The sequence below is a fragment of the Dryobates pubescens genome, chromosome 21 (genome assembly GCF_014839835.1).
Source record: "Dryobates pubescens isolate bDryPub1 chromosome 21, bDryPub1.pri, whole genome shotgun sequence".
In the NCBI taxonomy this organism is placed as follows: domain Eukaryota; kingdom Metazoa; phylum Chordata; class Aves; order Piciformes; family Picidae; genus Dryobates; species Dryobates pubescens.
The window spans coordinates 17,110,023-17,138,020 of NC_071632.1; the positions used below are offsets into that span (position 1 = coordinate 17,110,023).

Genomic DNA, 27,998 nt, shown 5'->3' on the forward strand with positions numbered 1-27,998 from the left:
AAAAGAGTGGTCAGGCATTGGAATGTGCTGCCTGGGGAGGTGGTTGAGTCACCAGCCCTGGATGTGTTTAAAGGTGGTTTGGATGTGGTGCTTGGGGATATTGTTTAGGGGTGAACCTTGCAGAGTAGGGTTATTGGTTGGGCTTGGTGATCCTGAGGGTTTTGTCCAACCTGAATGTTTCTGTGATTTCTGTGATATTGGGCAGGGAGGTTTAAAAATGCAGTGTGATGTGGTGGTTCTGCTGGTCCTTATGGCTGGTGCCTGTTGTTCCTTTGCAACAGGGATCAATAAAGGACCAGCTAAAAGCTTACGGTGCTCTGACTGAGAACGTCACACGGAAGTACACCAGGCAGATACTGCAGGGAGTCTTCTACTTACACAGCAATATGATTGTCCACAGGGACATTAAAGGTGAGTAGATAATACAAAGAGGCTCTTGGCTTGCTTGGATTTGTTCAACCCAACCTCCCCACACCCCAGTATCAATTCTTGTGCAAAACATGGTGCTGGAATCTGGTATTTAAAGTATTTTTGCTGCTGACCTTCACCAGCTTGAGCTATCAGGCTCTTAAACAAGCATCTGAAACCAAAATTGTGTGCTGTCTTCCTGTTTGGGAAGCCCAGATTAAGTAGTCTTGAGAGGGGTTATTGTTTACATAGAATACATAGAATACATAGAATAAACCAGGTTGGAAGAGACCTTCAAGATCATCGCGTCCAACCCATCAACCAATCCAACTCCGCCCAAGCAGCTAACCCACGGCACCAAGCACCCCGTCAAGTCTTCTCCTAAAAACCTCCAGCGATGGCGACTCCACCACCTCCCCAGGCAGCCCATTCCAATGTGCAATCACTCTTTCTGTATAGAACTTTTTTCTAACATCCAGCCTGAATCTCCCCTGGCGCAGCCTGAGACTGTGTCCTCTTGTTCTGGTACTGCTTGCCTGGGAGAAGAGACCAACATCCGTCTGTCTACAACCTCCCTTCAGGTAGTTGTAGAGAGTAATAAGGTCACCCCTGAGTCTCCTCTTCTCCAGGCTAAGCAACCCCAGCTCCCTCAGCCTCTCCTCGTAGGGCTTATGTTCCAAACCCCTCACCAACTTTGTTGCTCTTCTCTGGACTCGTTCCAGCAAGTCAACATCCTTCCTAAACTGAGGGGCCCAGAACTGGACACAGTACTCGAGGTGCGGCCTAACCAGTGCAGTGTACAGGGGCAGAATGACCTCCCTGCTCCTGCTGGCCACACTGTTCCTGATGCAGGCCAGGATGCCATTGGCCCTCTTAGCTGCCTGGGCACACTGCAGGCTCATGTTCAGTCTACCGTCGACCAGCACCCCCAGGTCCCTCTCAGCCTGACTGCTCTCCAGCCACTCTGACCCCAGCCTGTAGCTCTGCATGGGGTTGCTGTGGCCAATGTGCAGAACCCGGCACTTGGATGTATTAAATCTCATGCCGTTGGACTCTGCCCATCTGCCCAGCCTGTCGAGGTCCCTCTGCAGAGCCTCTCTACCCTCCAGCAGATCAACTCCTGCCCCCAGCTTGGTGTCATCAGCAAATTTACTGATGATGGACTCGATCTTTTACTGCTCTTACACATCCAAAACCCCATGTAACATAACCAGGAACTGAGAGACTTTGGAATTCGGAGAGATCTGAGGCTCTGTTCTGCTGTCTGTGGGTGAGGAGGAGGTTCTGTCATCTCTTGTTCACTGCTCACTTTTAGGAAACTCACTGAATGAGGAGGTGCTGGTGGGAGTCAACCCTCTCAGAGAGCAGCTGCCTGCTGCTAGGGGAGAGAAATTTTATGTAATGCTGAGTCCAGCCCCACCAAGGCCCTTTGGATTCCCTCGTGTCCAGCTCCATGTCCTTCCTGCTCTCCTCACTGCATCCACTTCAATTCAGGCTGCTTCATCTCTTAGGGGTTTTTGTTTTGCTTTTTCACCTCAGGTGCCAATATTTTGAGAGATTCTGCTGGAAATGTGAAACTCGGAGATTTTGGGGCCAGCAAACGCATCCAAACCATCTGCATGTCTGGGACTGGGATTAAATCTGTCACGGGAACACCGTACTGGATGAGCCCAGAGGTCATCAGTGGAGAGGGCTATGGAAGGAAAGCTGATGTGTGGTAAGGAATACAGTAGAAATCTCACCACTGCTGCTTGAACAGTCCCTTTGGGAAGCTGTGATGGGAACCACAGGTAGAGCCAACAGCTGGAAGATGGAGTGTTGCAAAGGATGGAGATAGGAACTGAATGTTAGGATCAACTGTGCAGATACCCAGAGGCAGCATATTGTAGCTGAAGGTCCCAAAACAGGAGCACTCAGGATCACAGCTTGCTTTTGGAAGCTCTTATCATGTGTACAGCTCCACCTCATAGCTGCTACTGAATTCTGGACAGCAGGTTGAACTTGCTAAAAGAGCTGTTGAGTTTTGGTGGCCCTGATTTTAGGTTAGCTAAATGCAGCTCAGAGGTCCAGGCAGATCTTTTGCAGCCTCTCAAAATCTGCTGCTGGATGTTTGCATGTGGCTCAGCTACAAAGACAACCAGAATCATTGGCTGCTTATGAATCTTTTGATCTGTGGAGGATGTCAGCTGGAGCCTGGACGAGTTGGAATAACACTACTAATCCTCCCAATAAATGAAGAGGAAGTAGACTCTCCACAGCATGCTTTCCATTAGGTGCCCAAGCAAGTAGGGTCAACAAAAACTTGTCCCTCCAATAGAGCCCTACTTGAGCAGGAAGCCTAGGGAGCCCTTAGCTGTCCTTAGCCATGAACCCTCCACCTCCAGCTCTGGATGATGGAAGGGAAATGTGGTTCAATTCTTTAGGATCGACTAGGAACGGAGGTGGCAGAGAGGATTCCTGCTGACATGAGACCTTTTCAGCGAGCACTGGGAAACTTCTTAGGCTCTTTGCTGCTCCTCTGAGGTGCTCCTTTTCAGGTGCATGTTGGAGGTGAACTTGGATGTAGACAAACATGTTTCACTCTGGCTTAGCTTCCTGGGGAGCTACATGCTGTCACTGAAACTGTGCTGTCTAGACTCACGCTGGGGTTCCCCTTCAGGGGACACTCCAGCAAGGACTCTCACAGTTTTATGAAGCTTAGTATCTGCCAATTAACATAGGCAGAAATCCCACCAGCTTTCAGGCATGGCTTGCAAGGTCACTCCTCCTAATGGCACTGCAGAGCCCAGCCCCAAGGACCTGTGTGAGCTTCAGGGGGCCACATATAGCAGAGGTGTGTGCCCATCTCTGATGTGGGTTTGCTCCCTGCACGGTCTGGTCCAGGCAGGCGCAGTCCTGGAGCCCCTTAGGCTTCAAAGGCACAGCCAGCAGCACTCTGGTCCCTTACCCTCTGTCTCACCCCTGTGTGCTGGGCGTTGTTGCAGGAGCGTGGCCTGCACCGTGGTGGAGATGTTAACGGAGAAGCCGCCGTGGGCAGAGTTCGAAGCCATGGCAGCCATCTTTAAAATTGCCACCCAGCCGACCAACCCCCAGCTCCCCGATGGCGTCTCCAACGCCTGCCGCAACTTCCTCAAGCAGATCTTCGTGGAGGAGAAGCGGAGGCCGACGGCCGAGGACCTGCTGAGGCATCCCTTCGTCAACTGCGGGCTCTGAGCCCCGCCAGCGGGGATGGGGAAATGCCGGCGGGAGGGGGGCGGCCGCCGGACCCGCGGCCTCTTGCGCTCTGTGGATCAGACCCTGGGCTGTCCTGGCGGTGGCCCCCGCAGGTCCCTTCTTGCTGCTTGCTGGCTCAGCACCTGCCGTGCCCTTGGACTTCCAAGCTGTGCTCGGGACTGTCGGCTCCAGGAATTCGGACCGTGCGGGTGCTGGCCTCGGACCAAGGAACCTCCTTGCCACCAGCAATGCCAGGGTTGTGCCCCCTTGCTGTGTTGCTTATCTCTTGGGAAAAGTGCAACCAAAAATGGGATCTGTCCTCTCTCCAGCATGACAGTGATGCTGGCAGCATCCCCGGGACTGGTGGAGGAATAAGATGCTCGGTGGCGATCTCCACCTCTCACAGGGGAACAGACAGGAGCCTCAGCCACGCCGGAGGAGATGATCCTCAGACTGCAGAGTCGGGGGGCACCCAGGTGTCCCCATTCACAAGGGGACCAAACCCTGCTGGAGGCCATGGGACCAGGCAGCGTCTCCAGCGGGGTGGCGTTCAATACTGTTTGTGCCTTAAGCGGTTACAGTCCAGGAGTGATGCTCGACTGGGCACAGGGCAACGGGGTTGGGCGCCCTGGTGCAGCGGCCCTGGTGCAGCAGCCATGCTGCCTTTGCCTGTGTGTGTGCCTGCACGTGTGTGTGTGTGTGAGTCGTGGTGGAAGAGGTCTTCTCGGGGCGCAGGAGGTCTCTGCGGGGTACACCCGTGGACGGATGCCTGGGACCTTTTTGCCACAGGCTGTGCAGAAGGATGTTTCAGTGCTGTCGATGCCTGCAGTGGGCAGGGCTGAGCACCAAGCAGTTCGTGCTGGGAAACATCAGGGATCAGGTGGGAGGTGGAGGGGTCTTGGTGAGGGCAACTCTCTGCTTGTAGCCATAACCCTGCTCTCCTGTGCCCCTGCTGTTAACACTGGGGCTGGAGGGATGCCACTGCATTTTGAAAGTGGAGCTGCAGGAAGAGCCCTGTCAGTCTCCATGAACCCCAAGTGGGTGCCTAAAATTAGGCAGAGAAGAATGGTGGCTGCAGATCTGGGCTGCCAAGGGCTGAGTGCCTTCTCCTCTGTGCCTCATGGAATCAGCCCCTGGTGAGGGGAAGGGGGATGTCATCCCCAAGATAGTGCCCAAGGGAGCAGCTGCAGGACCACAAGCCTCAGACCTCAGAGCTGCATAGGCCGAGGGCAGCTGGAACCAGGTTTCTTCCTGCAGTATATTGGAAGTCATAGGAGAAAAAGCAGAGTTGGGCCTCTGACCAGCACTAACCTACTGGAAAACAGGGAGCATGCACAGAGATCCTGGAAACTAATGAATTAATCAGATCTTTGGGCAAATTAGTTGCACCATCCCACTTCCCTGCTGCCTTAGCTGTTTCCACCTGGCTCAGCAAAGGGTTAAATAAGCAGTCACTGGGGGGCTGCCATCTTAAAACTACTTTTAGTTGAAAATGAGAAGAGTTGCTTGGACTGAAGAGGAAATTGAGAAATTCATTTTTCATGTGACTTCTCACATCCTTGAATTCTTCCTAGTGGGAGAGATCAAGACTTTGCACTGCTGGGGTGGCGGTGGGAGTGCTTCCTTGTCCACAGCTCAGGAAAGAGAAGCTAAAATTGAAGTTCTTTCAATTAAAAAAGAAAAAGAAATGTGGGCAAATTAAAAGAAATAGCTAGAAGGATTCCCTGTGAAATCATCTGTGAAGCTGCAGAGGCCTCTTCTTGCCCAGGCTGGGCTCCAGTGAAGCTGGAGGTCTGGGGTGAGGCAGCACTGGGGTTTTGTTCCAGCTGAGCACGGTGGTGATGGGCAGATTTCCTCCAGCACGGGGGTTAAAGTCGTCTCCTTTCTCTGAGGGGGAATGAAGAATTTTATTCTGTGAATAGGACCAAATCCATCAGCCTGTGCATTAATATGGGATGGATGGAAAGAGCTATAAGAAAAAATAAAATAGTAATTATTGTAGGCTGGGAAGGGTTTTGTCAGAAGAGGGTAACAAAGTGTGTTTTCACCACAAACTAAAACCAAAACCAACGAAACCAAAACAAAACCCAGACAATTTCAAAGCTGTTTTCTCTTTCATTCAATCTGTTCAGTTTTTGATTTGTTTTTCTCAGCCCTTCATTGGTGGGTGGGTGCTTTCCTTCTTCCCAAAGCCTAGAGAGCAAAATGGGGCTCCTGGGCTGGGGCTGCCCCAAAACGCTCCCAGGGCCCTCAAACAGCCCAAATCCTCCCGTGGATGGATGCGGCTCGTCTGTGATGTGTGCCTGGGCCACGTGTGTGTGATGTGTTGGTGTGTGTGGGGGTACACCCTCTGTGTGTGTGGGTACACCCTCTGTGTTTGTGTGGGCACGTGTGTGATGTGTTGGTGTGTGTGGGGGTACACCCTCTGTGTGTGTGGGTACACCCTCTGTGTTTGTGTGGGCACGTGTGTGATGTGTTGGTGTGCGTGTGGGTAGACCCTCTGTGTGTGTGTGGGTAGGCTCTGCGTGTGTGTAGGCACGTGTGTGAGATGTGTTGGCATGTATGTGGGCACGTGTGTGTGGGCACATGTGTGCAACTCACTCCTCAGGTGCCTTTGCCTGTTTGTTTTTTAAAACCCTTGCAGTGTTCTGATGTACAGAATGAAACTAGAAGAGAATGTAATATTATGCCATGTAAAGTTGGCTTCTGGTTGGTTGGTTGTGGTTTGTTTTTCCTATTTTACTTTATTTTGCCTGTGCCAGGCCTGGTGGCTTTCCCTGTGTGCCACATCGACGTGTATCCAGCAAGGAATGATTTTCCCTTGGTGGGAGGCTGGAGCAGCTCATCTTCCCTGCACACCAGTACAGTCTGTTGTCAGTAGGGGGGGATCCCAGCAGGCAGCAGCCATGGGTGGGTGGGAGGCACAAGGGGAACTATCCCTGTGTGGCAGCAGGGATGGAGGAGTGACAGGACAGAGTGGGGCTGATGGTTCATGGGGTTTACTCGAAATAATGATTCTGTGCAGTTCTCAGACCCAATGGCTCTGCTTGTCCCTCTGTCCCAGTGTCCTGCCCTGGTCAAATGCTCCAAATCACAGAAACACTCAGTTTGGAAAAGACCCTCAAGAGCACCAAGTCCGACTGATAACCCCACTCTACAAAGTTCACCCCTGAACCGCATCCCCAGGCACCACATCCCAATGATCTTTAAGCACATCCAGGGTTGGTGACTCAACCACCTCTCTGGGCAGCACATTCCAATGCCTGACCACTCTGGCCATGAAAAACTTTTCCTAATGTCCAGTCTAAACCTACCCAGTCACAGCTTGAGGCCATTGCCTCTGGTTTGTTAATGGGTTCATTTTAATTTATTTATTTTTCTGTTTAAATTTCCTTAATTTTTGTTCTTTTCTTTATTTCTATTTCTTGACTCCATCTTATGTTTTACCTTGGTTTTTACCTTTTTACCTTTGTTTTCCATTTTTCACCTTTTTTCTTTTTTTCCTTCCCCCCCTTTTTTCTTCCTTTTTTTTTTTTTTTGGTTTTGTTTTTGTTTGTTCGTTTGGTTTTGGTCCCTTTTTTACTTTTGTCCCTTTTTTCTTATTCTTTTTTTCCATGCATTCCCTCCACCCTTTTCCTCCTCCTTCCTCCCACTACCCTCCTACTCCTCCCCTTTCCCTGCTTTTCCCGTGTTTTCATTTTTGTGGTTAAATTTTTCAAATGTTCTTTATGAACTTAATTTTTTTAATTCCCTGGTTTATCTTAATACGGAGTTATTTGCTTTTAACCACCCGCTTTCCTTCGCTGTTTTCGTTTCCCCTCTCTCTGTTCTTCCCCGGTTGCCCCCCGGCGCGGAGCCAGGACAAGGGGGGTGGGAGCATGCAAATGAAGGGGAGTGGCAGTATAGCTCGGGGCGGGGCGATGCAAATGAGGACGGCCGAGTTCCGTGCCCTTTCCCCGGGGCAGTGGTGGCAAGATGGCGGCGGGCACGGCTGGCGGGGCGGTGCGACGGATGCAGCTGGTGCTGGGGCACCTCTCCGGGTCTGCCCAGGGGATCGGGACGGTGGTTCGGGCAGCGCCGTGCGGGAGCCACGCCGGGGGCTCGGCGCGGGCCGCCAGCCCCGATGATGTGGTGGTGGTGCACGGGCGGAGGACTGCCATCGGCCGCGCCAAGCGCGGCGGCTTCAAGGTACGTCCCGGGGGGTGCGCTGCCCGCTTGTCGCCCTCCCGGTGGTGGATCGGGGTTCCCCCACAGCCAGCTGCTGGCCCCACCCCGGGCCGCCCCTGCCTGCCTCGCCTGTTGCGCCCCCCGCTGCTCGCAACCCCCAGCAACTTTCCCGGATGGTTTTAACGCGGGGGGTGCGTGGCCCGGGTGCGGAGGCCCACTGGCACCCCCAAAACGGGCAGCGTGCCGGTGAGTTTCCCGGCTCCCCTTGAGGCCAGGCTAGGTCTCTACCATGCTGCTTTTGCCCGCTGTAGTCAGGCAAAGGAACCCGTTGGAAAAGAAGCGTTTCCTTCGCTTAAGCACCGACAGTACTCATCGTGGAGCTGTCACCCTCCTGGAGCAGCTCTTTGCTTCACCCAGTGCCAATCACAGAGTCCTGGTGCTCTGACTGAGGCAAGAACACAGTGCCAGGATGGCCCCGATGGATGTGTGCTGCTTGTCTTTCACAAGAGGTCTCCTGGTGGTTATTCCCACCAGCTGGGGGGTCAGCGTTGTGCCCTTCCCAAACTGAAGGGCTCTGCTTGCTAAGGCTTGTCACATAACTCACTGGAGTCGTTTGGTTCTGAAGGACCTGCAAAGCATGCTCCTGTAAAACAGCTAGGTAAGAAAGCAGCGTGGGATGCAGTGCTGGGAGGAGCCCTGGGGTAAAACCCACGCAGAGTCATTTGGCTTTTGTGGGAGAAGGACAACGATGGTGAGATGAGCAGTGGAGTAAAAGCTGCCTAAGCACTGCACACTTGCTCAGTGGTCTGAGGGCAGTTATGAGTGGGCACTGAGTACTGCTAATCCCCAGTGTTTGTAGGATACTACACCTGATGAGCTGCTGTCTGCTGTTATGACTGCTGTCCTTCAAGATGTCAATCTTCGTCCTGAGGTCCTGGGAGACATCTGTGTTGGTGAGTGAACAACCTCTGTCCAGACCTGAAACTCCTAGGCTGGATAGCACTCTGGGACGGGTTACTCCTGGTGTCCCATGGGATACTCTCAAGGATTGTGGGGTTGGAAGGGGTTAGTGCCTAGCATTAGCTGTATTAAACCAGCATGTCCTTCATGGCTGTTCTGTCAGGCTGTGGGTTCTGATCTGGGTGCTGAATAGTACTAAGCCACGGTGATGTTAACATCCCTTCAATGCCTGCAGCAAAGAGCAAAGGAAATGCAACCAATTGACTGGAATTGTGTCTTTGCACTCAGGAAATGTGCTGCAGCCTGGAGCTGGTGCTTTGATTGCAAGAATTGCACAGTTTCTAAGGTAAACTCTCAACCAGAGCAGGGCTCCTCCCCTTCTCAGGCCTTGGCAATGGAGCAGCACTGGGTCAGAGGTTGTGATAAGGTTCATGCAAGTTACAGCAGATCACCTTTTGCCTAGAAATTAGACTTTGGTCATGCACTTGAAGAGTTGTGGCAGGTTTTACAGAACTCTGCTGGCAAAGTACAGGGAGGCAGAGGTGAGGCTGATTAATCTGTTTGGGCTACCTCTGTAGAGCCTCTGAACAGTGGAACCTGTTTTGTGGGCTCCCAGCTGTACCTGTGCTTCTCTATACTGCAAAGCTGTGCTTCTCTCTGCTCTGCAAGGGCCTGAAACCATAGAGCTGTCTCCAGTCTTCCTGTGCAGTTCTCAGTGCTGGTGGCTGAGGGTTCAGATTGAGCTGGATCCCAGTTTCTAAGTATTTAAGGCAGTGTCTATTGCTTCTGTAAATCAGTGCACAAACCAGTGAACAAACAACACTTTGGAGAGGCACAGCTCCAGCCCAATGGCAATTACGAATATGACAGAGACTTTCAGTATTTCTCATCCCCATCAGAGCTCAGGAACTAGGCACATAAGAGAGCCCCACTTACAGAGGAGCTTCTGAAGCCAGGCCTGTAGGAAAATGGCTCTCTGGATTCACCTCTGAGTCATGTCTGGAAATGATCTGTTGTGAACTTTGCTTTCTTTTGGTGCAGGACCAAATGGATCAACAAGTCTGTAGAGCAATCTGTCTTGAACTTGAGGGTTAAAGTTTAATCAAGTGGTTTAGTGCTGTCCTTAGAAGTTTGGTTTGTTTGGTGTCTTTCATCATCATCAGGTCTTTGCCAACACTATCTGATTTTTCTAGTGGCATTCCAGAGACGGTGCCGTGCTCCAGCGTGAACAGGCAGTGCTCCTCTGGGCTACAGGCCATTATCAATATAGCTGGTAAGTGTAAGGGCCCTCAGGTCACTGTGGATGCCTACCCTAGCCCAAGTGCTCATTTCTCCTGTTCTTCCACATCTGAGCAGTACAAATGTCTTCTGCTGTTAGGAGTTTTCACTGTTAGTTGAGTTCTTCAATATCCTTGATTGGCCAAGTTTATCCCTAGAGGAGTAGCTTGGTTTTCTGAGGATGAGTTCTACCACCACTTCCACATCAGGCAGCTTCTAGGAGGGTCCCTCCTGTCCTGCCTGGGGGCATGTCATGCCATGGTTACTTCTCAGCCCCATCAGCTCCTTGACCTGACTCATGTTCTGGCAGCAGGAGGGCAGATGGAGGGTGCAGCTTGGCTGCAGTGGGTTCCTCAAGTGTTCATGAAGCCACTGCTGGAATGGAAGTGCTTTTGCTCCTAACAATAGTAAAAGTGTTTATGCACTGCTGTTACAGGCGGCATCCGAAATGGATCGTATGACATTGGCCTGGCCTGTGGGTAAGGAAGTCTTTTTGTGGTACTTGCTTAGGTGTCCTGAAGGCAGCACTCTGTCCCTCTGCAATAGCTCTGATGTCAGGTGCAATTTGTCTGTCTCTTGAGGCTGCTGAGTACTTTTAGAATCATAGAATTGTTAGGGTTGGAAGGGACCTCAAGGATCATCCAGTTCCAACTTCACCTCACACTACATCAGGTTGCTCGGAGCCACATCCAGCCTGGCCTTAAAAACCTTCAGGGATGAGGCTTCCTCCCTGGGCAGCCTGTTCCAGTGTCTCACCACTCTCATGGTGAAGAGCTTCTTCCTTTTGCAGAAGGTCACACCATCTGGAGGGGTGTGAGGGAAGGTACTTGTTGGCGTTGTCATCCTGTTCTCGTAGAAAAAGGACCAATTTAGTTGAACAAGTGGTTAGTAATTTGTAGTAATTCTTATACTGGTGACTGATAAGCTGTCTCAGCCACTTCTCAGTGGCTTGCTGTGTTCCTATAGGGTAACAGCAAACCATGTTGTCAAGATACCAAGTTTTGGTCAGCCTTAATGGAGCAATTACTGCAAATGCAGCATGAAAGCATGGGTGGCAAATTCATGTTTCCTGTGTTTAGTGTGGAAACGATGTCTCTCCGAAGAGCAAACAACCCTGGTGATGTCAGTTCCAACATGATGGACAACAGCAAAGCTAGAGATTGCCTTATTCCTATGGGGTAAGTCTTTCCTCTTCCCAGAGCTGGAGGGGTTTTGAGATGCTCTGTCCCTTCAGTGACTGCACTGCTTCAAATCAACCTGAGCGTGGTGAGCCTGGGTCTGTCTGTGTCAGCATCCTCCTTGGGTGGGGTAGGAGATTCCTTGTGTGAAATGGGGGAAGATTAGTGACTCTGGTGAAGGATTCCCTTATGTCTTAAGATCAAAGAAGATGGATTTGAACCTTGTTTTACTCCTACATTGGATTCAGCATCTGCTTCTGCCAAGCAGAAGGCAGCAGTTTGTTTTGAGGCAGAAGCCAGTGCTAGTAGAATTGAATTGAATTGAATTGACCAGGTTGGAAAAGACCTTGTGTTGCTGTAGTAGCACCCAGTTGCCTCTCCATTAGATGGCATTGGATTAATTCTGTGATGTTGTTTTCCCCAGAATCACCTCAGAAAACGTGGCAGAGAAGTTTGGAGTTTCCAGAAAGAAGCAAGATGCCTTTGCCTTGGCTTCCCAGCAAAAGTAAATGTTTCCAGTCTGCTTTGTGTTTGGGTTTTTGGTTTGGTTTGGGTTTGTTTTGGTTTTGCTTTGCTTTGGTTTTGCTTTGCTTTGGCTTCTAACCCTTTGATTAAGTAATACAGATAGAAAATGCATTGCTGCTTCCCAGGGGTGCTTAAATGTTGCTCCACCTTGTCTTCCAATCCTTATCAGTGAGCTTGAGGTGGTCAGAGTGAGGGGCAGTGTGTGCCCTGGGTATTGTGACAAGGAAAGCTGAGCTTGCAGCAGGCCTGGGGATTGTGTCACCAATCTTGTGCACGTATCACCAGGCATGCCAGCCTTTAGCAGTGAGTGCCCCACTGGTTTCCAGCATCCAAAGGACACAACCTCCCTGAGGTTTCTGAGATGAATATATGGTGCAGTATTTTCTTAGTGTCTTTGGCTCAGTATCATCTGAATCTGAACAGGGGACTGGCCGCAGAAGGAACCTTTGCTAAGAGGGGAATATCTAAATGTAGCTGTTTCTGGAGAGCTGTCAAGCCCATGAGAAGAGTGGCTTGTCTTTACTGCAGGTGTTTGGCTCTGAGTGAGTCCAATCACCTTCCTCTTGGGTTAAATTACTGCCAAAGTCAAATGACCACAGGCACACAGGGTCACACTGACAGCCTAGTGGCAGGTGATATGTGAAGGTCACTGCCAGCAAAGAGTTAAACCGAGGTTGAGAGCTCTGTTTAAGCATCTCCCTGGCCCAATCATTTATCCAACATAGGAAGTCACTTCACAGGCCTGGGGAACCTTCCAGTGCTGGTCCTGCTTTGCAGGGAAGTTGGCATGCCAGCCCTTCTGACACTGACACTGAGCTGGTAGCACAGAGGCTGTGGGAACTCTGTCCTCACCTCTCATGAGGAAGGGGGTGATTTTCTGGCCTTCCTCTCAGGATGGTTGCAGAGTCCCTGATCTGTCCTTCAGCCCTTTGCTCTAGCTCTCACTTAGTGGGAATATTGAATGTTTTTATTGATCAGTAACAGTGTAGAGTGATAAGGAGTGAAACAGGCATTCAGTCTCCAGTTCCTATTCCCTGTAAGGGGTGCTCTGCTGCTCCAGGTAAGTCTGCTCAATCAGCTCTGATGTGGAGGCTTTTAAACACTTTGTTGGTATGAAAGATTAAAACTGTGTGCCCTGAGCTAAGCCTCATTTGGCTAATTGCATCCTGCCTACTTATATCACTCTGGAGATGTTACTTGTTCCTCACTCTGAATGCTGCTGTCTCAGGGACCAGCTCCTATCTTCACCACACCTTTGCCACTAGATCAAGTGATTCCCATCCACGTAGGCACCCTGAGCTATGCAACATACACTGCAGTCATTTGGGGTTGAAAGGTTACATGTATGTGCCAGAAGATTACACCTGGAGTCTGTGGTCTAAAGCTCAGCTTGTCTTTAGTAGGCCAAAGCCAGGAATGAGCAAAACTTTAGCCATTCTTTAACCATGAGGAGGATTGTGTGGAGGATTAGCCCACTTGCCCTGTTTAAGAAGTAAGGATTGATGTTTGAACATGAGGAATCCTGTATTTCCTTGCAGTGGTACCACTGGACAGTTGTTCTGTGCAGCTGTACCACTGGACAGGCCCAAAGCTGTGTTGAGGGCTGGTGGTGGTCAGTCCATCACAGAGGTGTTGATAGTAACAGAACAGGGGTCTTGCTCACAAGTGTGTGATCCTGTGACCCAGCTCTGGGGACAATGCCCATAACTTTAGTTATTTCCTATGATGTAGAGGTGGGAAGGTTTTCTTCCCAGGAATGGAAATGAGTATTGACCTGTCATCCACTGCTCAGTGATGACAAATCTTTGCACCAAGTCACACCTTAGTTCATTCTCTCACTAACTGGTTTTCTTGATGTTAATCCTCTTGCAGTTTACCTCCAGAATACTTCAACCATTTCTACTCTCCTTTCACAGAGCAGCAAAAGCTCAGCAGATGGGACTGTTTAAAAATGAGATCGTTCCAGTGAAGACCACTGTTCGAGATGATCAAGGCAACGAGAAGACAATCACTGTGCACCAAGATGAAGGGATTAGGCCCTCCACGACCCTGGAGGGCTTGGCAAAGCTGAAGCCTGCCTTCAAAGAGGATGGTAGCACTACAGCAGGTCAGCCCTGCTGTTGGATTTGTGGAGTTCTGTGGTTTACCTCCCTTGGGGGGGGGTGGGGGGGGAAATAAAGGGTGCTAATAGAGCTCTTCCAACAGGCAATGCCAGCCAGGTCAGTGATGGAGCAGCTGCTGTTCTCCTGGCAAAACGCTCAAAAGCAGCCCAGCTGGGCCTCCCAGTCCTGGGGGTGCTCAGGTCCTTCGCTGTGGTTGGAGTCCCACCCGATGTTATGGGCATAGGACCAGCCTATGCGATCCCTGTGGCTGTGGACAAGGCAGGTAAGAACCACCTGTCATTCAGCCAGCCAAAGGCACAAGGCAGAGCAGGCTCTGTGGACTGGAATTTGAGATGAGACTCTTGTATTGTGTGCAGCTATCAGCCATAGAAACAGTGAACTTAAGTCCAAAACCTTACAGGAGATCCTGCCTCGGGGTATTGGGATACTGTTGGCTTGCACTCAGAGCAGCTCAGGATGAGATCCCTGCACAGGCTCAACAAACAGTTAACGTTTGGCAAATGAGTTAATGTTCATGCAGTGCTGATTTTAGTTCCTTAGTATGTCCAGCCTGTGGGGATTGTGTTTGGTTTTGTTTGGTATTTTTTTTCCCCTTACAACTTTGGCAGCTGAGCAGTGGAGCAGGCTTTCCTCAGGGTTCTTATCACCCTCGCCAGGCTGAATGGCTTTTATAGCTGGTGATTGTTGTGTCCAGCTATTATGGCTATAGGCCATACCTCTCAGTCTTGAAATACCCTTCAGTCTTTAATCTCTGCAAAGAAACCACATTGTGTCCAAGGAAGCTTGGCAAACTTGTGGTCATCAGGCACTGCTGTACCTCAAAACATGTCTGAGGGTAGATATTCCCCCATGGAGCAGTAGTGGAGCAGAGACAGAATTCATAATGGGAGGCTCTGAATGAATTACTCTCTTTGATACAGTCACAAGGCAAAAATACCTCCTTTTAAAGCCTGGCTTTTCTGACCCATAGGTCTGACTCTGAATGACATTGACATCTTTGAAATTAATGAAGCCTTTGCAAGCCAGGTGAGTTACCTTCCTGTTGAGTTGCTGCATTGCTCAGTAGCTGAGTGTACTTCAGCTTGGTCTTGACATTATGATTTGAACATGTTCCACATGGTACATCTTCAGTTAAGTGTTAATAGCTGTGCAGACTATTTTCCCTTTCCTTCACAGAAAAATAAGCAGGGCACTGCTGATACAGCTCAATATTAAACAAACAGTGAAACAGACCCCACCAACTAAGAATGTCATCTTTACTGTTGTATCCTCATAGTGACTTGCAAAGTCTGTTTCACAAGGGCTGTAATTTGTTACTTGGAAGTGTCAGGGTGAATTTGGAGGTGTCACCAATTTGGAGATCCTTAATGAAAGGCCTTATAATCTGTGCCATGCCTGTCAGTGTGTGGGCTCAGTCTGAGATGAAGTTGACAGGCTTAGCCTGTTAGCTTTGGATTTGTCATGTAGTCTCACTCTTTCCCACTAGGAAAGATGGTCTGACTGAGGTCAGGCCTCTGAGTGCAAACTCTTTAAAGCTTCCAAAGCAGGCAACACAGTGATGTGGAGTTGATGCAGTAACAAACATAGTCTGAGCTCAATTAATTTTGAGCCCAAATCTTTTGAAGCTCCTAGAGCTGCCTGGGATGATCTGCACAGCTGTTTGCTATCCCTCTGTCTGTGGGTGATAGCAGCAGTCTTCTCTGCTGTCCTTTTAGCTGAGAACTATCAAGCATCTCTGTGAAACAATTCCCTCTGTCTTCCTAGGCTGTGTACTGTGTTGAAAAGCTGGGCATTCCCATGGAGAAGGTCAACCCCCTGGGAGGAGCAATAGCACTGGGGCACCCACTGGGCTGTACTGGTGCTCGTCAAGTTGTGACTTTGCTCAATGAGCTGAAGCGCAGAGGGAGAAGGTGAGCACAGGGGAACAGTACTGGGGCCTTAGTGCCTCCTGTGTGAGTAACTTGGGCTCAGAGGCAGCTGGCAGGCTGGGTTTAAGCTTTCTTTATCCCTTTGATAGCTTTGAACACAAATTCCCAATGGCTGTTTGGGGAGGGCTGGGTAATCTGTTGCCCATGAATGCAGAGTCTCTCCTGGTCCGGGAGAGTGGTGCCAGGCCCTGGGGTAACATCTGCACTGTGCAGTTACAGCAGCAAGGCAGCAGTCAATTGATGGCTCTGTGAGGCTGCCCTGCACCTGCATCATGCTTTGTGACAGCCTGGTCCCAGCCCACTGCCAAGGACTTGGACTTTTCTTGACAAGTGCAAGAAACTCAGTGGCTGCTGCTGGCTGGCTTTGTCGCTGCTCCCTCTAGGGCTGGCACTTGCAGTGTCACTGGTCTGCACCTGAGGGTGAGCTGTGCCCAGGCCCAGTAGGAAGAGTGGCTGCAAGCTGGTGAATGCCAAGCAAATCAGGCAAAGCCACTAAATCATCTGAGGCTGAAGTGGAAGAACTTGAGCCGAAAGAAGGCTTTTCACAAACCCGTCATCTGACTATCCAAATTCATCTTGAGCCTTACCTAGCAAAGTCACATGAAAGGCAGTGGTAAGAGGCAGGAAAAGAAGAGTTTCTCTCAATCCATCTGACTCAAAGCAATTCTAGCTCAACCTTGCTGCTAGTGTGCCTGGGGCAGGTGGCTGAGGAGCTTGCTTCTGGCACGCTGCTCCTCTCCAGAAAACAGGGAAACGTGTCTGTGTGCTCTGCAAATGACACCCTGCTCCGTGATTAGAATCTCTTGGTGATGCAGGAGAGCAGTGGGCAGCTTAAATGTAGTTTGTGTTTTTTTCTGCAGGTGATCTAAGTGTGATCTTGGTTTTGATTTGGTTTCAGAGCATACGGTGTTGTCTCGATGTGCATTGGGACTGGCATGGGCGCCGCAGCGGTGTTCGAGTACCCAGGGAAGTGAACTCCGGTGTGCTGCTGGAACAACAGCTCATTCTCTGCCTTCACTGCCTAGTAGAAGCAAATGATTTGCACTGTGAAATCAAGTGGATTCAGGGATTTGGCTACTACATCTGCAAAATTTAGGCCCAAGTTGTGAATCAGAATAAATCACACAGATCACCTAAGCAGGTGGGAGATGCAGACCTGGCATTTGCTGCAGATTTAAGAAGCATCCTGGCAGGAGAAATTAGTTCACCTGAAGTTCAACTGACAGGACCTTGTGTGGTGATGATGGATACATTTTTCTGATTGAATTGATCCCTTTATTCTATGAATACTACCAGAGAATTGGTTCCTGGTGCAGTGTTGTGTGACAGATTGCCTGAGAGGGTCACTCAAAAGAAAATCATCAGTGCATGTGAAAAGGCCTTTCCAGGGTTTACTTTGAGATTTCATCATCTTGCCAGAGTCTGGAGCAGCTTTTGCTTTTGAAAGCAGTGCAAAGACTCTCCCTCATTTCCTTTACAGCTGTGTCTGGCCTATGCCAGCATAAGCTGTCTCTGTCTTAATTTGTCCATGTGCTGGAGGATGTGCTGTAACTTTATACTTCTAACCAAGCTCCTGTGAAGCCTCTGTCAGAGGGACCAGGATGTAATTTACATAGGAGATGGCCTGAACAGAAGTTCTGCTGAATTGCTGGAGGCCAGGAGTTTGCAAGTGGCCATTCCACCTTTTATAGCACATGTCTAATTACCAGTTGTGACTCAGAGGACAAGCTTAAGTCTAATAATGCTTACCTGACATAAAGCACCTTTCAGCATTGCTCCTACTGCCATTACAAGAGTATCAGTGACAACTCAGTACTTCATACTGGTAGCAGCACTGTATTTCCTCTTGGAAAGTTCTGCCTTCTCTGTTCTCTCTCTTACAAGCAGAAAGATCTCTGAAGCTTGGAGCTAACAGCTTGAAAAAGCAACATACTCATCATCCTTGACATGCTAGACAAGCTTCAATTTATAACAGAGTCTGAAGTTCTGTGTCCTGGCTTATGTTTTTGCACTTAATAATACATTTGGGTTCTTGCTATAGATGTGTTTCCTTTTCATGATGAGTGTTGGTTTAAGGTTATGCTAATCAGAGCTATCTGATATTCTTACATTTCTGTGCTGTGGCCTGTCTCACTGACCCAGCAATCCTGAATGCAAAATGATGTGGTTATTGGGAGGGGGCCTGAGGCATTAGCATCTTTGAGAGGCCTTTTTGCACACTGTGGTCCCTGTCTCAGTGCTAGTACAAGGCTGTTTTAAGCTAGGCAGAAGGCAGCTGTCGTGCATCTTTGTTCTCCTCCAGTGTGGATTACAGCTCCCTCCTCCTTCCCACACATACTGCCCTTAAAAACCTTTTATATGTTGGGTGGAAAACTTCACAGGCTCAGAAGTGGGAATTTCAGTGACCTTTAGCTAAAGTAATGGTAAAGACATTTCAAGAGAAGTGTGAGTAAATGGGAACCATGTGGGGGGAAAAGAATTGAAAGGAAGAAAGGTTCCTCCCTCCTCTCCCACAGCTAAAGGGGGTGTTCTCAATACCCCAGCACAATGAAACATGCAGGTTGGGAATTTGCCATGGAGTCTGGGGAAAGTTGGCTCTTCCCCTTTCTGTGTAAAGTACCAAGAAAACAGCCCAGGGGACGCTGGCTTGCTCATGAATTCTTGCTTTTATTACGTGCCAGTGTCCGTTCTCATGTCAAACTAACACAGGAGGCAAAACAAAAGCTGCTTTTTAAGGTATGAACAGACCTTTTAACTGTAATTTGGAGCACACTGTGATATTCAGAGGGTTTGTCCCAACTGTTACCAGAGCTGCTTTGCAATGTCAGCTGCTTATTTTGCAGACCCTGGTTCTGTGGCTGATGGTAAGATTGTCACAGCTGTAAAAGGAATGGCACAGAATGAGATGATGACTGTTTTCTTTAGGGTACCCTCAGATTTCCCTCCCCCCCCCACCCCCATAACTTCAAAGTTCATTCTACTGAAAGTCCAGCCTATACTAAAACAGCTGAGGGGATATCTGCATCCAACTCCTCACTTTGACATTTGTCCCACGTTGTCTTGCTTTGTAGTGCCTCATTGTATGTGCCTCGTCCTCTGAGCTGCAGCCTGCAGGGCTTCTCTCCCAGCATTCCAGTGATGGTCACCACAGCCTCATATTCAATGTCACTCCTAAAAGACAGAGCAGAAAGCTGCTTCAGTTACAGATGAATGCTCCAAGGAGACCTTATTGTAGACTTCCAGTATCTGAAGGGAGCCTGCAAGAAAGCTGGGGAAGGACTTTCTAGGGTGTCAGGGAGGGATAGGGATAGGGGGAATGGAAAAAAACCTGGAAATGGGGAGATTCAGATTGGATGTTAGGAAGAAGTTCTTCCCCATGAGGATGGTGAGACACTGGCACAGGTTGCCCAGGGATGTGGTGGTGGAAGCCTCATCCCTGGAGGTTTTTAAAGCCAGGCTGGATGTGGCTGTGAGCAACCTGCTGTAGTGTGAGGTGTCCCTGCCCATGGCAGGGGAGTTGGAACTGGCTGAGCCTTGACATCCCTTCCAACCCTAACAGTTCCATGATTCTGTACAGCTGGATTCAGGTCTGTGTAGCACAATGAGTCCAATTACTCTGTTGAGGGAGACCCTGTGACAGGAACTGCTCCTACTCAGAAGCAGTGACTAGTCTCTGATGGTAGGTCTGCAGGTGTCAATCTCATTTCATGGCTACATAGAGTATTGTGGTGGGGTGAAATTACCCTCCAACTACTTAGAATTACTCCCCCCCAAACTAAAATTGCCAGACTAGCTCAGGGGGATGGAAGCAAATGAAGCTACATTTACAAGCCAAACTACAAGCTAGAGCTATGAAATGCAATGAATATGTACAAAATATGCAATATTTACATAGATTTACTATTTATAAACAACACAAGACCACCCCCTGGACAAATCTGAGGGGTTCCCAATGGCTTCCCTCTCTCTGCCCCCTTCACCTGTCCTGTACAAGGCAAAAAAGAGAAGCATAGAGAGTATCTTGTTTGTACTTAGCCACAAGAAGAATGCAGCCAAGGCCAGCAACAGCCAAGCAAAAGCTACCAGCTAGAGTGAAGAAGCCAAGCAAGAGAAAAAGTTAGTTTATACAGCTAACTTTATGTTAGTTATCAGACCAAGGGGAAGAAGGCCAATGGCATCCTGGCCTGCATCAGAAATAGCGTGGCCAGCTCAAGCAGAGAAGTCATTGTGCCCTGTACTCAGCACTGGTTAGGCCACACCTTGAGTCCTGTGTCCAGTTCTGGGCCCCTCAGTCTAAGAAGGACATTGAGACACTTGAAGGTGTCCAGAGAAGGGCAACGAGGCTGGGGAGAGGCCTCGAGCACAGCCCTGTGAGAAGAGGCTGAGGGAGCTGGGGTTGCTTAGCCTGGAGAAGAGGAAGCTCAGGGGAGACCTTATTGCTCTCTACAACTACCTGAAGGGTGGTTGTAGCCAGGAGGGGGTTGGTCTCTTCTCCCAGGCAACCAGCACCAGAACAAGATGACACAGTCTCAAGCTGCACCAGGGGAAGTTTAGGCTTGGGGTGAGGAGAAAGTTCTTCACCGAGAGAGTTGTTAGCTGCTGGAATGTGCTGCCCAGGGAGGTGGTGGAGTCACCATCCCTGGAGGTGTTCAAGAGGGGATTGGACGTGGCACTTGGTGCCATGGTTTAGTCATGAGGTGTTGGATGACAGGTTGGACTTGATGATCTTTGAGGTCTCTTCCAGCCTTGGTGATTCTGTCCTTTAGACCTTACCATTATTTCCCCTTTACATCCAGTGGTAATTTATTTACATTCTACCCCTTCCCTGCTCAACCTGTGGAAAATTTCCTAGGCATCAGTCTAAACCTCCTAAACCTAAACAAGCATGTTTGAAAAGAATGGTCCAGTCTGTACCTGAAGTAAAGACATTGCATTGTTAACTTCAGGGCTGGAGGAAAAAATTCACTGTCTTTCTACTTGTGATACTCTTTCTTTGAACCACACAAAGCTCAGCCGCTGGCCAGTGATTGCAGCACATGTGGCACTGCCTTCATGTGCAGCCTTGGCCCTCTGACAAAGTGTGGAACAGTGAAGTTTCTGGCAGCTCCCCTAAGACAAGGGGGCAGTCAGTGGAGTCCAGTTTGTCAATGAAGATCAAAAAGCTCCCAGGAAGCGTGGTGGTGTGCTGAGTGGCAGTCCTGCAGCATAAGTCAGTGAGGGCTGGTGTACCCAACACTCCTGAGCCTGTTCATCTGAAGGACTTCTCTGCATCTAAGAGGCAGCTGTTGTAAAGACCTCAGGCAAAAGCCTGTGCTGCCAGGCAGCTTTTTCTCCTTTTTTTCCCCCCCCTTCCCTCTTCTCCTTTCTCACACAGAATTCCCCTGCAGGAAGCCCACTGATCTGGGGAGGTGAATTATTAAAATCACTTTGCATAGAATTATTTACTAAGGCCACACTAGTCCTGAGCTCTGCTCTGCTGGGAATTCTTCATCTGGAGCTGGCTGCTGTACAGCAGTGTCTTTGCTTTCAGGTATGCTGATCAGTCTGTCTGCTGTCACACAGGCAGCAGCACTTCAGCCGTATTCAGAAGCACTCCAGAAGAACGTTAGCAGTCAGGAGCTTGGGGAGGTCTCTGGTTCACCACACCACTCAGAGCAGAGACAGCTTAGAGCAGCTGCTCAAGACATCATCTCACTTGAGATTTCAGGGGCTCCAGCGATGGAGATCTCCCAGTGAGTTCCAAGGAGATGGAAGTTGTGACAATACATCACCTAGAGTTTGCTTCTTGAAACTCCCAATTAGCAGTGTTGAGGGTTCACTGAAACTGCAGGGCTGGACTTGTCTTGCTTGAAACGTCTGCCACCATGCAATAACTTCCAGTGAAAGACTTTGTAATGGAAGCTGAACTGTCTTACAGGAGTGTCTCTCACTAAGGAGAGCAAAGACATTAAAGTTTTGGGTCACTGCTACTGCCATTGAGAACTCATTTCTAGCTTTGACAAAGGTTAGGGAAAAAATGCGTGTAAGCATCATTAGACCAATATTAAATGTTTACAGGACAAAGAGTCATTTTCACCTGCACTCTGCTGTCATTTGCCTGCACCTCACATGATCTTTGTTGTGCAGAAAACCTCTAGACTAGGAGCAACCCAAAAAACCCTTGAATTTTTTCTCTTACCAAACAAACATCAACATGACTGTAAGACTAAACACTGCAGCAGGCTAAGCAAGGGTAAAACAAAGCCTGTCACTGCATTAGGACATTTTGTTCTATTTGCAGCATCAGGAGGTGCTCTGAATGCATGTCTTTGGGTGAGGTCACCTAAACTAAAGAAAGGATCCCCAAGACTGACCACAAAAGGCTTTCCTGCATGATGAACAGATGCTTTATGGGAATGGTGAGCTACTCCAGAGCCATTTCTCCCTCTGGCCTACAACGTGCTGGGTGCATAAAGGACCCAGCTCTTTTACCTGCCTCTGCTTGAGATTTGCCCCTGATGAAGACATTGCCCTAAAGAAAGTTGTTTGGGTTTTGTTTTTCCAGTGGCCATGCCAGCTGTTGCTATAACATGGGTTTGAGTGTGTAAATTGAGTCTGAAACCCTGGATGTCAAACCCAGAAGAAATCTCATACAGGGAGCAGCGTAGGTAGCATGGCTCTATGGGACAAGTACCAGCTGGAAGCCCAGGGTTGGCAAGTGTCAGAGGCAAAATGAGCAGCCTGGTGCTACAGGAACAGAGCAGAACTGCTCTTCACCTGCAGTGACAGCCCACAGAAGTCTGGGTCTGCCAGGGAATGGCAGCAGGATTTCAGTGCTGCTAACTGTACCTGGCAGTAAAGCTGATCTGCAGAATCTCCTTAGTAGGCCAGTCCCCTTTACGTGCCTCCAAAGTGCCATGAGTAGGGGAGACAGAAAATACTTCCAGGTTCTTTCTCTTTTCCAGGTCCCCTGCAGTGAAAGGGGCAAGTATCAAACAAAGCAACACAAGACCCTTTTATCTAAGTCTGTGGAACACAGCACTGAAAACAACCTGCCTCCTAGCCAGCCAACTAATACATCAGGTCTTGCACTGTCAGAGCCTTTCTGTTCATGTGGCCAGTTTGTGTTTTCATCCTCTAATCAAGGGGGGTGATCAGGGGCCTCCTCATCAAAATAACAATGCCTTGATCTTTTTTCCTTTGAAGTCCATCTGTTGTTAACATCATTAGGCAGAAGCTCAAGCAGAACGCAGAAGGAGCTACTGCTTCTTGTTGCCTCTTAGGATTGTGTTATAAATGAGCAAAGCACATCCCCTGCTCGTGAGGGCTGGGTTTAAATCTTTTAGTTACATCTGGGGTAGCTGCTGAAATCAATGGAGATAAACTGATGTCAAAAGGAAAAAGAAAAAAGCCCACCTAAGTGAGAACAGAAGCAGACCTGCTGTGTTTGCAGCCAGCATCAGTGTGCTGCTGGATGAGAAGCTCAACATGAGCCAGCAGTGTGCACTTGCAGCCCAGAAAGCAAATCACATCCTGGGCTGCATCAAGAGAAGCATAGCCAGCAGGTTGAGGAAGGGGATTCTCCCCCTCTGCTCTGCTCTACTGAGACCCCACCTGGAGTACTATGTCCAGTTCTGTAGCCCCTATTAAAGGAAGGATCTGGACATGCTGGAACAAGTCCAGAGAAGGGCCATGAGGATGATTAGAGGGCTGAAGCTCCTCTGCTATGAGGACAGATGGAGAGAGTTGGGGTTATTCAGTCTGGAGAAGAGAAGGCTCCGAGGTGACCTAATTGTGGCCTTCCAGTATCTGAAGGGTCCTGCAAGAAAGCTGGGGAGGGACTTTTGAGGGTGTCAGGGAGTGATAGGACTGGGGGGAATGGAACAAAACTAGAAATGGGTAGATTCAGCTTGGATGTTAGGAAGAAGTTGCTCCCCACGAGGGTGGTGAGACACTGGCACAGGTTGCCCAGGGAGGTGGTGGAAGCCTCATCCCTGGAGGTTTTTGCAGCCAGGCTGGATGTGGCTGTGAGCAACCTGCTGTAGTGTGAGGTGTCCCTGCCCATGGCAGGGGGGTTGGAACTAGATGATCCTTGAGGTCCCTTCAAACCTTGACAATTCTGTGACTCTCTCTGATCATCATAGATTGGTGATCTATTGAGTGTGTGCAGGCTTTTTGAATAAAAACCCTGAACAGTGAAACTTCATAACAAGGAAATCCAACTGCAAAACCAGAATACCCAGTGAAGCATTCCAGAAACTTCTGCAGCCACTCCTGTTGCACAGGAAGACGTGTTCAGTCTTGGTGTGGTCAACAAAGCAGGTCTTGAAGTCAATTGTGTCACAAGGCAGCTCCAGAACTGGAACAGTGAGGTAAGCAATCACTGGGACCGACTGCAAAACAGAGGGAAGGGAAAGGAGACAAAACCTCACCTTATTTTGGTAGAGGTTTACATAATATCTGCTGCAGCTGGATCATTCTCAACCTCAAGCAGAAAATCAATAGCAGTTGTTTTGTGTTCTTTCACCATAGAGTCAACTCCCCATTCTACAGCTTTGAGTGAACTGAGTTGTTGCTGGTTTACTGTTTTGGGAAGGGTTTTCCAACCAGACACTGTGGTCTTAATGAAGTAACATGGAGTGAAGGTTCTCATTTGTTGTTAGGGTTTTCTGTGGAGATGCAGACATTACAGCATCTCCTTGTCCCTTGGGACAGTACATGGCCCACTGTGAGTCATTCACTTTCTGCAGATTGCCCAAGATCATTATTAAATTGACTTTATCAGCCTTCAGAAACACCTGGTATGAGAAATGCATGCCTGCAGTGTGCTGGAAGGGCTGTAGACTTGGGGAGGGTTTATGGCTTTCCATCTGGAAGAGATTGGCTGTTGAATGTGTGTGTGGGCTGTACCCCACCACAAGAGTTAGAGTGGTGAGACTTTCGAGAAGTGCTTGGGTACTGCAGGAGACAGTGCTCAGTGACTCAGGCACTGGCATGTTCCCTGAGACAGTGCTGACCCCATCTCCCAGAAGGACGTGGAGACTCTCACTGTCACTGGGTGTGCTTCACTTTGAGCCGGATGATCCAGGCTGTGCAAAGAGCTGGGGCATGAGCATCAGGGTGCTGTCCCCAGACCACTCTGTCCACCTAAGAGCCACCTGTGGTCTCAACAAACAGCCATCTCCTTTTGCAAATCCACTTTACTTGGACAGAAGCATAGAACTACTGAGGTTGGAAGAGACCTTTGAGATCCAACTGCTCACCCAGAGCTCACAGTCCCGCCACTACTGCTAAGCGACACAATGCACTCCAGAGGTGGCCGCAGCTCCTCACAGCCTAAGGCACATCCATTCTGAGTCAGAGATGTTGATGAAACACAGCCCTTTCTCACGGCCCAGAGACCTTGTTCTGCTCTCACCTGGCATGTGTTGTTGCTATGTTCTATGACCAAATTTTGTCTGAACTGCAGCTTTCTCTCCCCGTTCTCAGACTGGAGCACTCGGAATCCAGGAGGCAGCTGGCTATCTGGCAGACGTTGATACGTAAGTAACTCCAGAGTTGTGTGGAATGACACTGTCACCTGTGGGAAGACCATCACATAGGAAGACTCTGTGTGCAGGAAATCCAAAGTAAACACTGCTCCAAGGCCCAGGCACAGATTTTTTTCCCACTAGAACCCAAAGGTGTCGTGCCAGCAATCAAATTCCCGCTGGAACAAAGCTTCTGTCCCACTGGAACAGAAAACACAGCTACTTCCTATGAATCCAGCACACAGAGATGGAGTGTAAAGGTGAACAGCTGATCTCTGAACCACAGGGAACAAACAAGTCTCTAGCAAGACAAAAGCTCTAAATTCCCAAGTTTCCCAAAGCTGTCTCAAACATGCAAGTCTTCTGCACAGGTAGAATTCAGATGGGTGTCTCTGTTTCAACATGAACACTGAAAATTTGCCCCCTAGCTGATTTTTGGCTCCAGGACTGTTTCCTTCAATCAATGTCATTGTGTACACTCAAAATTAACCCTTTTTTTCTTTCCTTTCTTCTGTGTTTGCACTGCCTGCACCTAATGGAAGGAAGAAAGGGACTGCAGTCTTTGGAAGTCTTTTGATTCATCCAGTTTTCATAGGGCTGTTGATTTAGGTGAGCTCTAGAAGCCACAGGGGTTTTCTACAGGTGTTTGCAACAGGTCAGAGTTGATGAGAAAAGCACAATCAGGGCCACTGCAGAAAAACATTTTGTACCCAAAATAGAGCAGGAAGAAATAGCAGTCATTAGTGCTTGCTAATACAGCACTATTGCTCCTGAAGCTGGGAGATTTCTGGACTGGTTATGTTTTTCCTGTGGTTCATCTGGGTGATGTTAACACACCAATTACTAAGCTGTCTATTCTGCCAGAGGATGGTTATTTCTGAGCTTACCAACATGTTTTGCTGTGGGTAAAGTACAAATTGTGTTTGCTGTTTGATTTTCTTCTGGTTGTGAGATGTTTTGGTGATGGACAGGCTGAAGGGTGTAGACAGAAGGAGCCTGAAGTACAACGGAACCTTGGTGCAATTGATGAGTTTCAAAGTCTGAGACATTACTGAATCTGTCAAAACCTGGTGGAGAAATGATTCAACACTGGTTAGTTTTAACTCCCTTGAGACGTCTGTGCTAGTCTGGTCATTCAGCACTACTGGAGATCTGAAAGGCTTTACCCCAAAGCAACTCATTATTTCCTACTTGCTTGACTTGCTGGAAGGTGTCCAGAGGAGGGCAACAAAGCTGGTGAGGGGTTTGGAGCACAGCCCTGTGAGGAGAGGCTGAGGGAGCTGGGGTTGCTTAGCCTGGGGAAGAGGAGGCTCAGGGGAGACCTTATTGCTCTCCACAACTATCTGAAGGGAGGCTGTAGACAGGTGGGGACTGGTCTCTTCTCCCAGACAACCAGCACCAGAACAAGAGGACACCATCTCAAGCTGTGCCAGGGGAGGTTTAGGCTGGATGTTAGGAAGAAATTCTTCATATAGAGAGAGATTGGCCATTGGAATGGGCTGCTCCTGAAGGTGGTGGAGTCACCATCACTGGAGGTGTTTAGGAAGAGACTTGATGGGGCTCTTGGTGCCATGGTTTAGTTGATTAGATAGTGTTGGATGATAGGTTGGACACGATGATGTTGAAGGTCTCTTCCAACCTGGTTTATTCTATTCTATTCTATTCTACTTGTGCTTTTCAAAATCTTTTGAGTAAAAGCTAAAATACATATAATGTAATAATGTTATGAAGTCTTTTGAGTGTCTAGGGTGAAGGAGCTGACCAAGCTGCTCTAAGTGATTCCCCTCTGCTGTCAGACCTTTATGTTTTTAAAAGAAGCCCTTATTTATCTACTTTCAAAGACAAAGACATATAAAAATAGGTATTGTCTGAGCTCAGCTTTGCTTATTCCTAATAAGGACTTGCAGTCCTTTTGTTTTACCTGTCTTGCTATGTATAATACAGAAAATTGCAACATAAGGCTCTGAAACCTTGCAGCAGCACAAACCAGCTGAACACATCGGGGTGTGAAGTACTTACCCCTGGCTGAGGCTGATCTGGTATGAGATCACTTGCTGCTGAATAGAACACCATCCCTCTGTCGTGATCCACATCTACTTTTAACCTGAGTGTAAAGAATCAGAGCTGGTCAGAGCCCTGCCCCCCAGGCTGCCTCGTCCTGTGGGCACACCGGCCATCAGAGATGGTACTCACAGAGCTTGTGCTGTGAATGCTTGCAAGGAGATTCGCAGCGGTGGAACTTCGTAGCCGTGTCTGCGATGCACTTTGTTGGGCACTGTCTGTGCAAGCTGGCAAGAAAATGAGAACAGAAATGATGTATGGAAAGGTAGTACTAAAACTCAGACCCTACCTTTAGCCTGAGAAAGCTGTTGGCCAAAACAGTATCACAGTACATTAGGGGTTGGAAGGGACCTCAAGGGATCATTGAGTCCAGGATCACAAAACAGGATTCTACTTGACAGGGTGTGTGTTTAAGATGTGGTGGCAATGAGCAAGGAACAGCAAAAGCTAAGCAGTAGCTGGACTCTGAACAGCTACCATGAGTGCAGGTGAGGACATTTCTTCCTCCAGGAATCAGCAACATCTGGGACCCTTGTATAAAATGTTCTACTGTCATTCATTGTGCCTTGCACCTTTGCAATGATTCATGTCAAGAGAATGGCAGAGCAATTCATGAAACACTCCTCAGCCCTCACATTAGTCTGTGAG

At 49.0% G+C, this 27,998-nt stretch overlaps 3 protein-coding genes across 4 annotated transcripts in view; 2 read left to right on the forward strand and 1 right to left on the reverse strand.

The window, feature by feature from the left end:
• The window catches only part of LOC104298979 (mitogen-activated protein kinase kinase kinase 3), an 81,351-nt gene extending 75,350 nt beyond the window's left edge, over positions 1–6,001 (forward strand). For both annotated transcript variants that reach the window (XM_054171354.1, XM_054171355.1), the window contains exons 15-17: positions 282–411; positions 1,948–2,125; positions 3,393–6,001. In XM_054171354.1, coding sequence (XP_054027329.1) covers positions 282–411; positions 1,948–2,125; positions 3,393–3,621 — 537 coding nt within the window. In that variant the 3' untranslated portion in view covers positions 3,622–6,001. The remainder of the gene's footprint in view (positions 1–281; positions 412–1,947; positions 2,126–3,392) is intronic.
• A 1,584-nt stretch (positions 6,002–7,585) lies between these two features.
• Positions 7,586–17,496, forward strand: ACAA1 (acetyl-CoA acyltransferase 1). Its single transcript, XM_054171363.1, has 12 exons — positions 7,586–7,809; positions 8,648–8,741; positions 9,037–9,094; positions 9,942–10,021; positions 10,463–10,505; positions 11,106–11,204; positions 11,629–11,709; positions 13,646–13,836; positions 13,935–14,114; positions 14,823–14,878; positions 15,617–15,762; positions 16,679–17,496. Exons 1-12 carry the CDS (start codon positions 7,597–7,599, stop codon positions 16,752–16,754), a joined length of 1,317 nt encoding a protein of 438 aa, XP_054027338.1. The 5' UTR covers positions 7,586–7,596; the 3' UTR covers positions 16,755–17,496.
• A 1,277-nt stretch (positions 17,497–18,773) lies between these two features.
• The window catches only part of DLEC1 (DLEC1 cilia and flagella associated protein), a 39,600-nt gene continuing 30,375 nt past the window's right edge, over positions 18,774–27,998 (reverse strand). Inside the window, exons 33-39 of the mRNA XM_054171276.1 lie at positions 27,483–27,577; positions 27,309–27,393; positions 26,177–26,356; positions 25,178–25,339; positions 23,999–24,152; positions 22,609–22,729; positions 18,774–18,951 (exon numbers count right to left, since the gene is read on the reverse strand). Coding sequence (XP_054027251.1) covers positions 18,774–18,951; positions 22,609–22,729; positions 23,999–24,152; positions 25,178–25,339; positions 26,177–26,356; positions 27,309–27,393; positions 27,483–27,577 — 975 coding nt within the window. The remainder of the gene's footprint in view (positions 18,952–22,608; positions 22,730–23,998; positions 24,153–25,177; positions 25,340–26,176; positions 26,357–27,308; positions 27,394–27,482; positions 27,578–27,998) is intronic.

Coding starts and splice junctions, on each gene's coding strand:
- ACAA1 (XM_054171363.1), top strand. CDS start 7,597: ATGGCGGCGGGCACGGCTGGCGGGGCGGTGCGACGGATGCAGCTGGTG. Junction 9,095..9,941: donor AGAATTGCACAGTTTCTAAG/GTAAACTCTCAA, acceptor TGATTTTTCTAG/TGGCATTCCAGAGACGGTGC. Junction 14,879..15,616: donor ATGAAGCCTTTGCAAGCCAG/GTGAGTTACCTT, acceptor CTGTCTTCCTAG/GCTGTGTACTGTGTTGAAAA.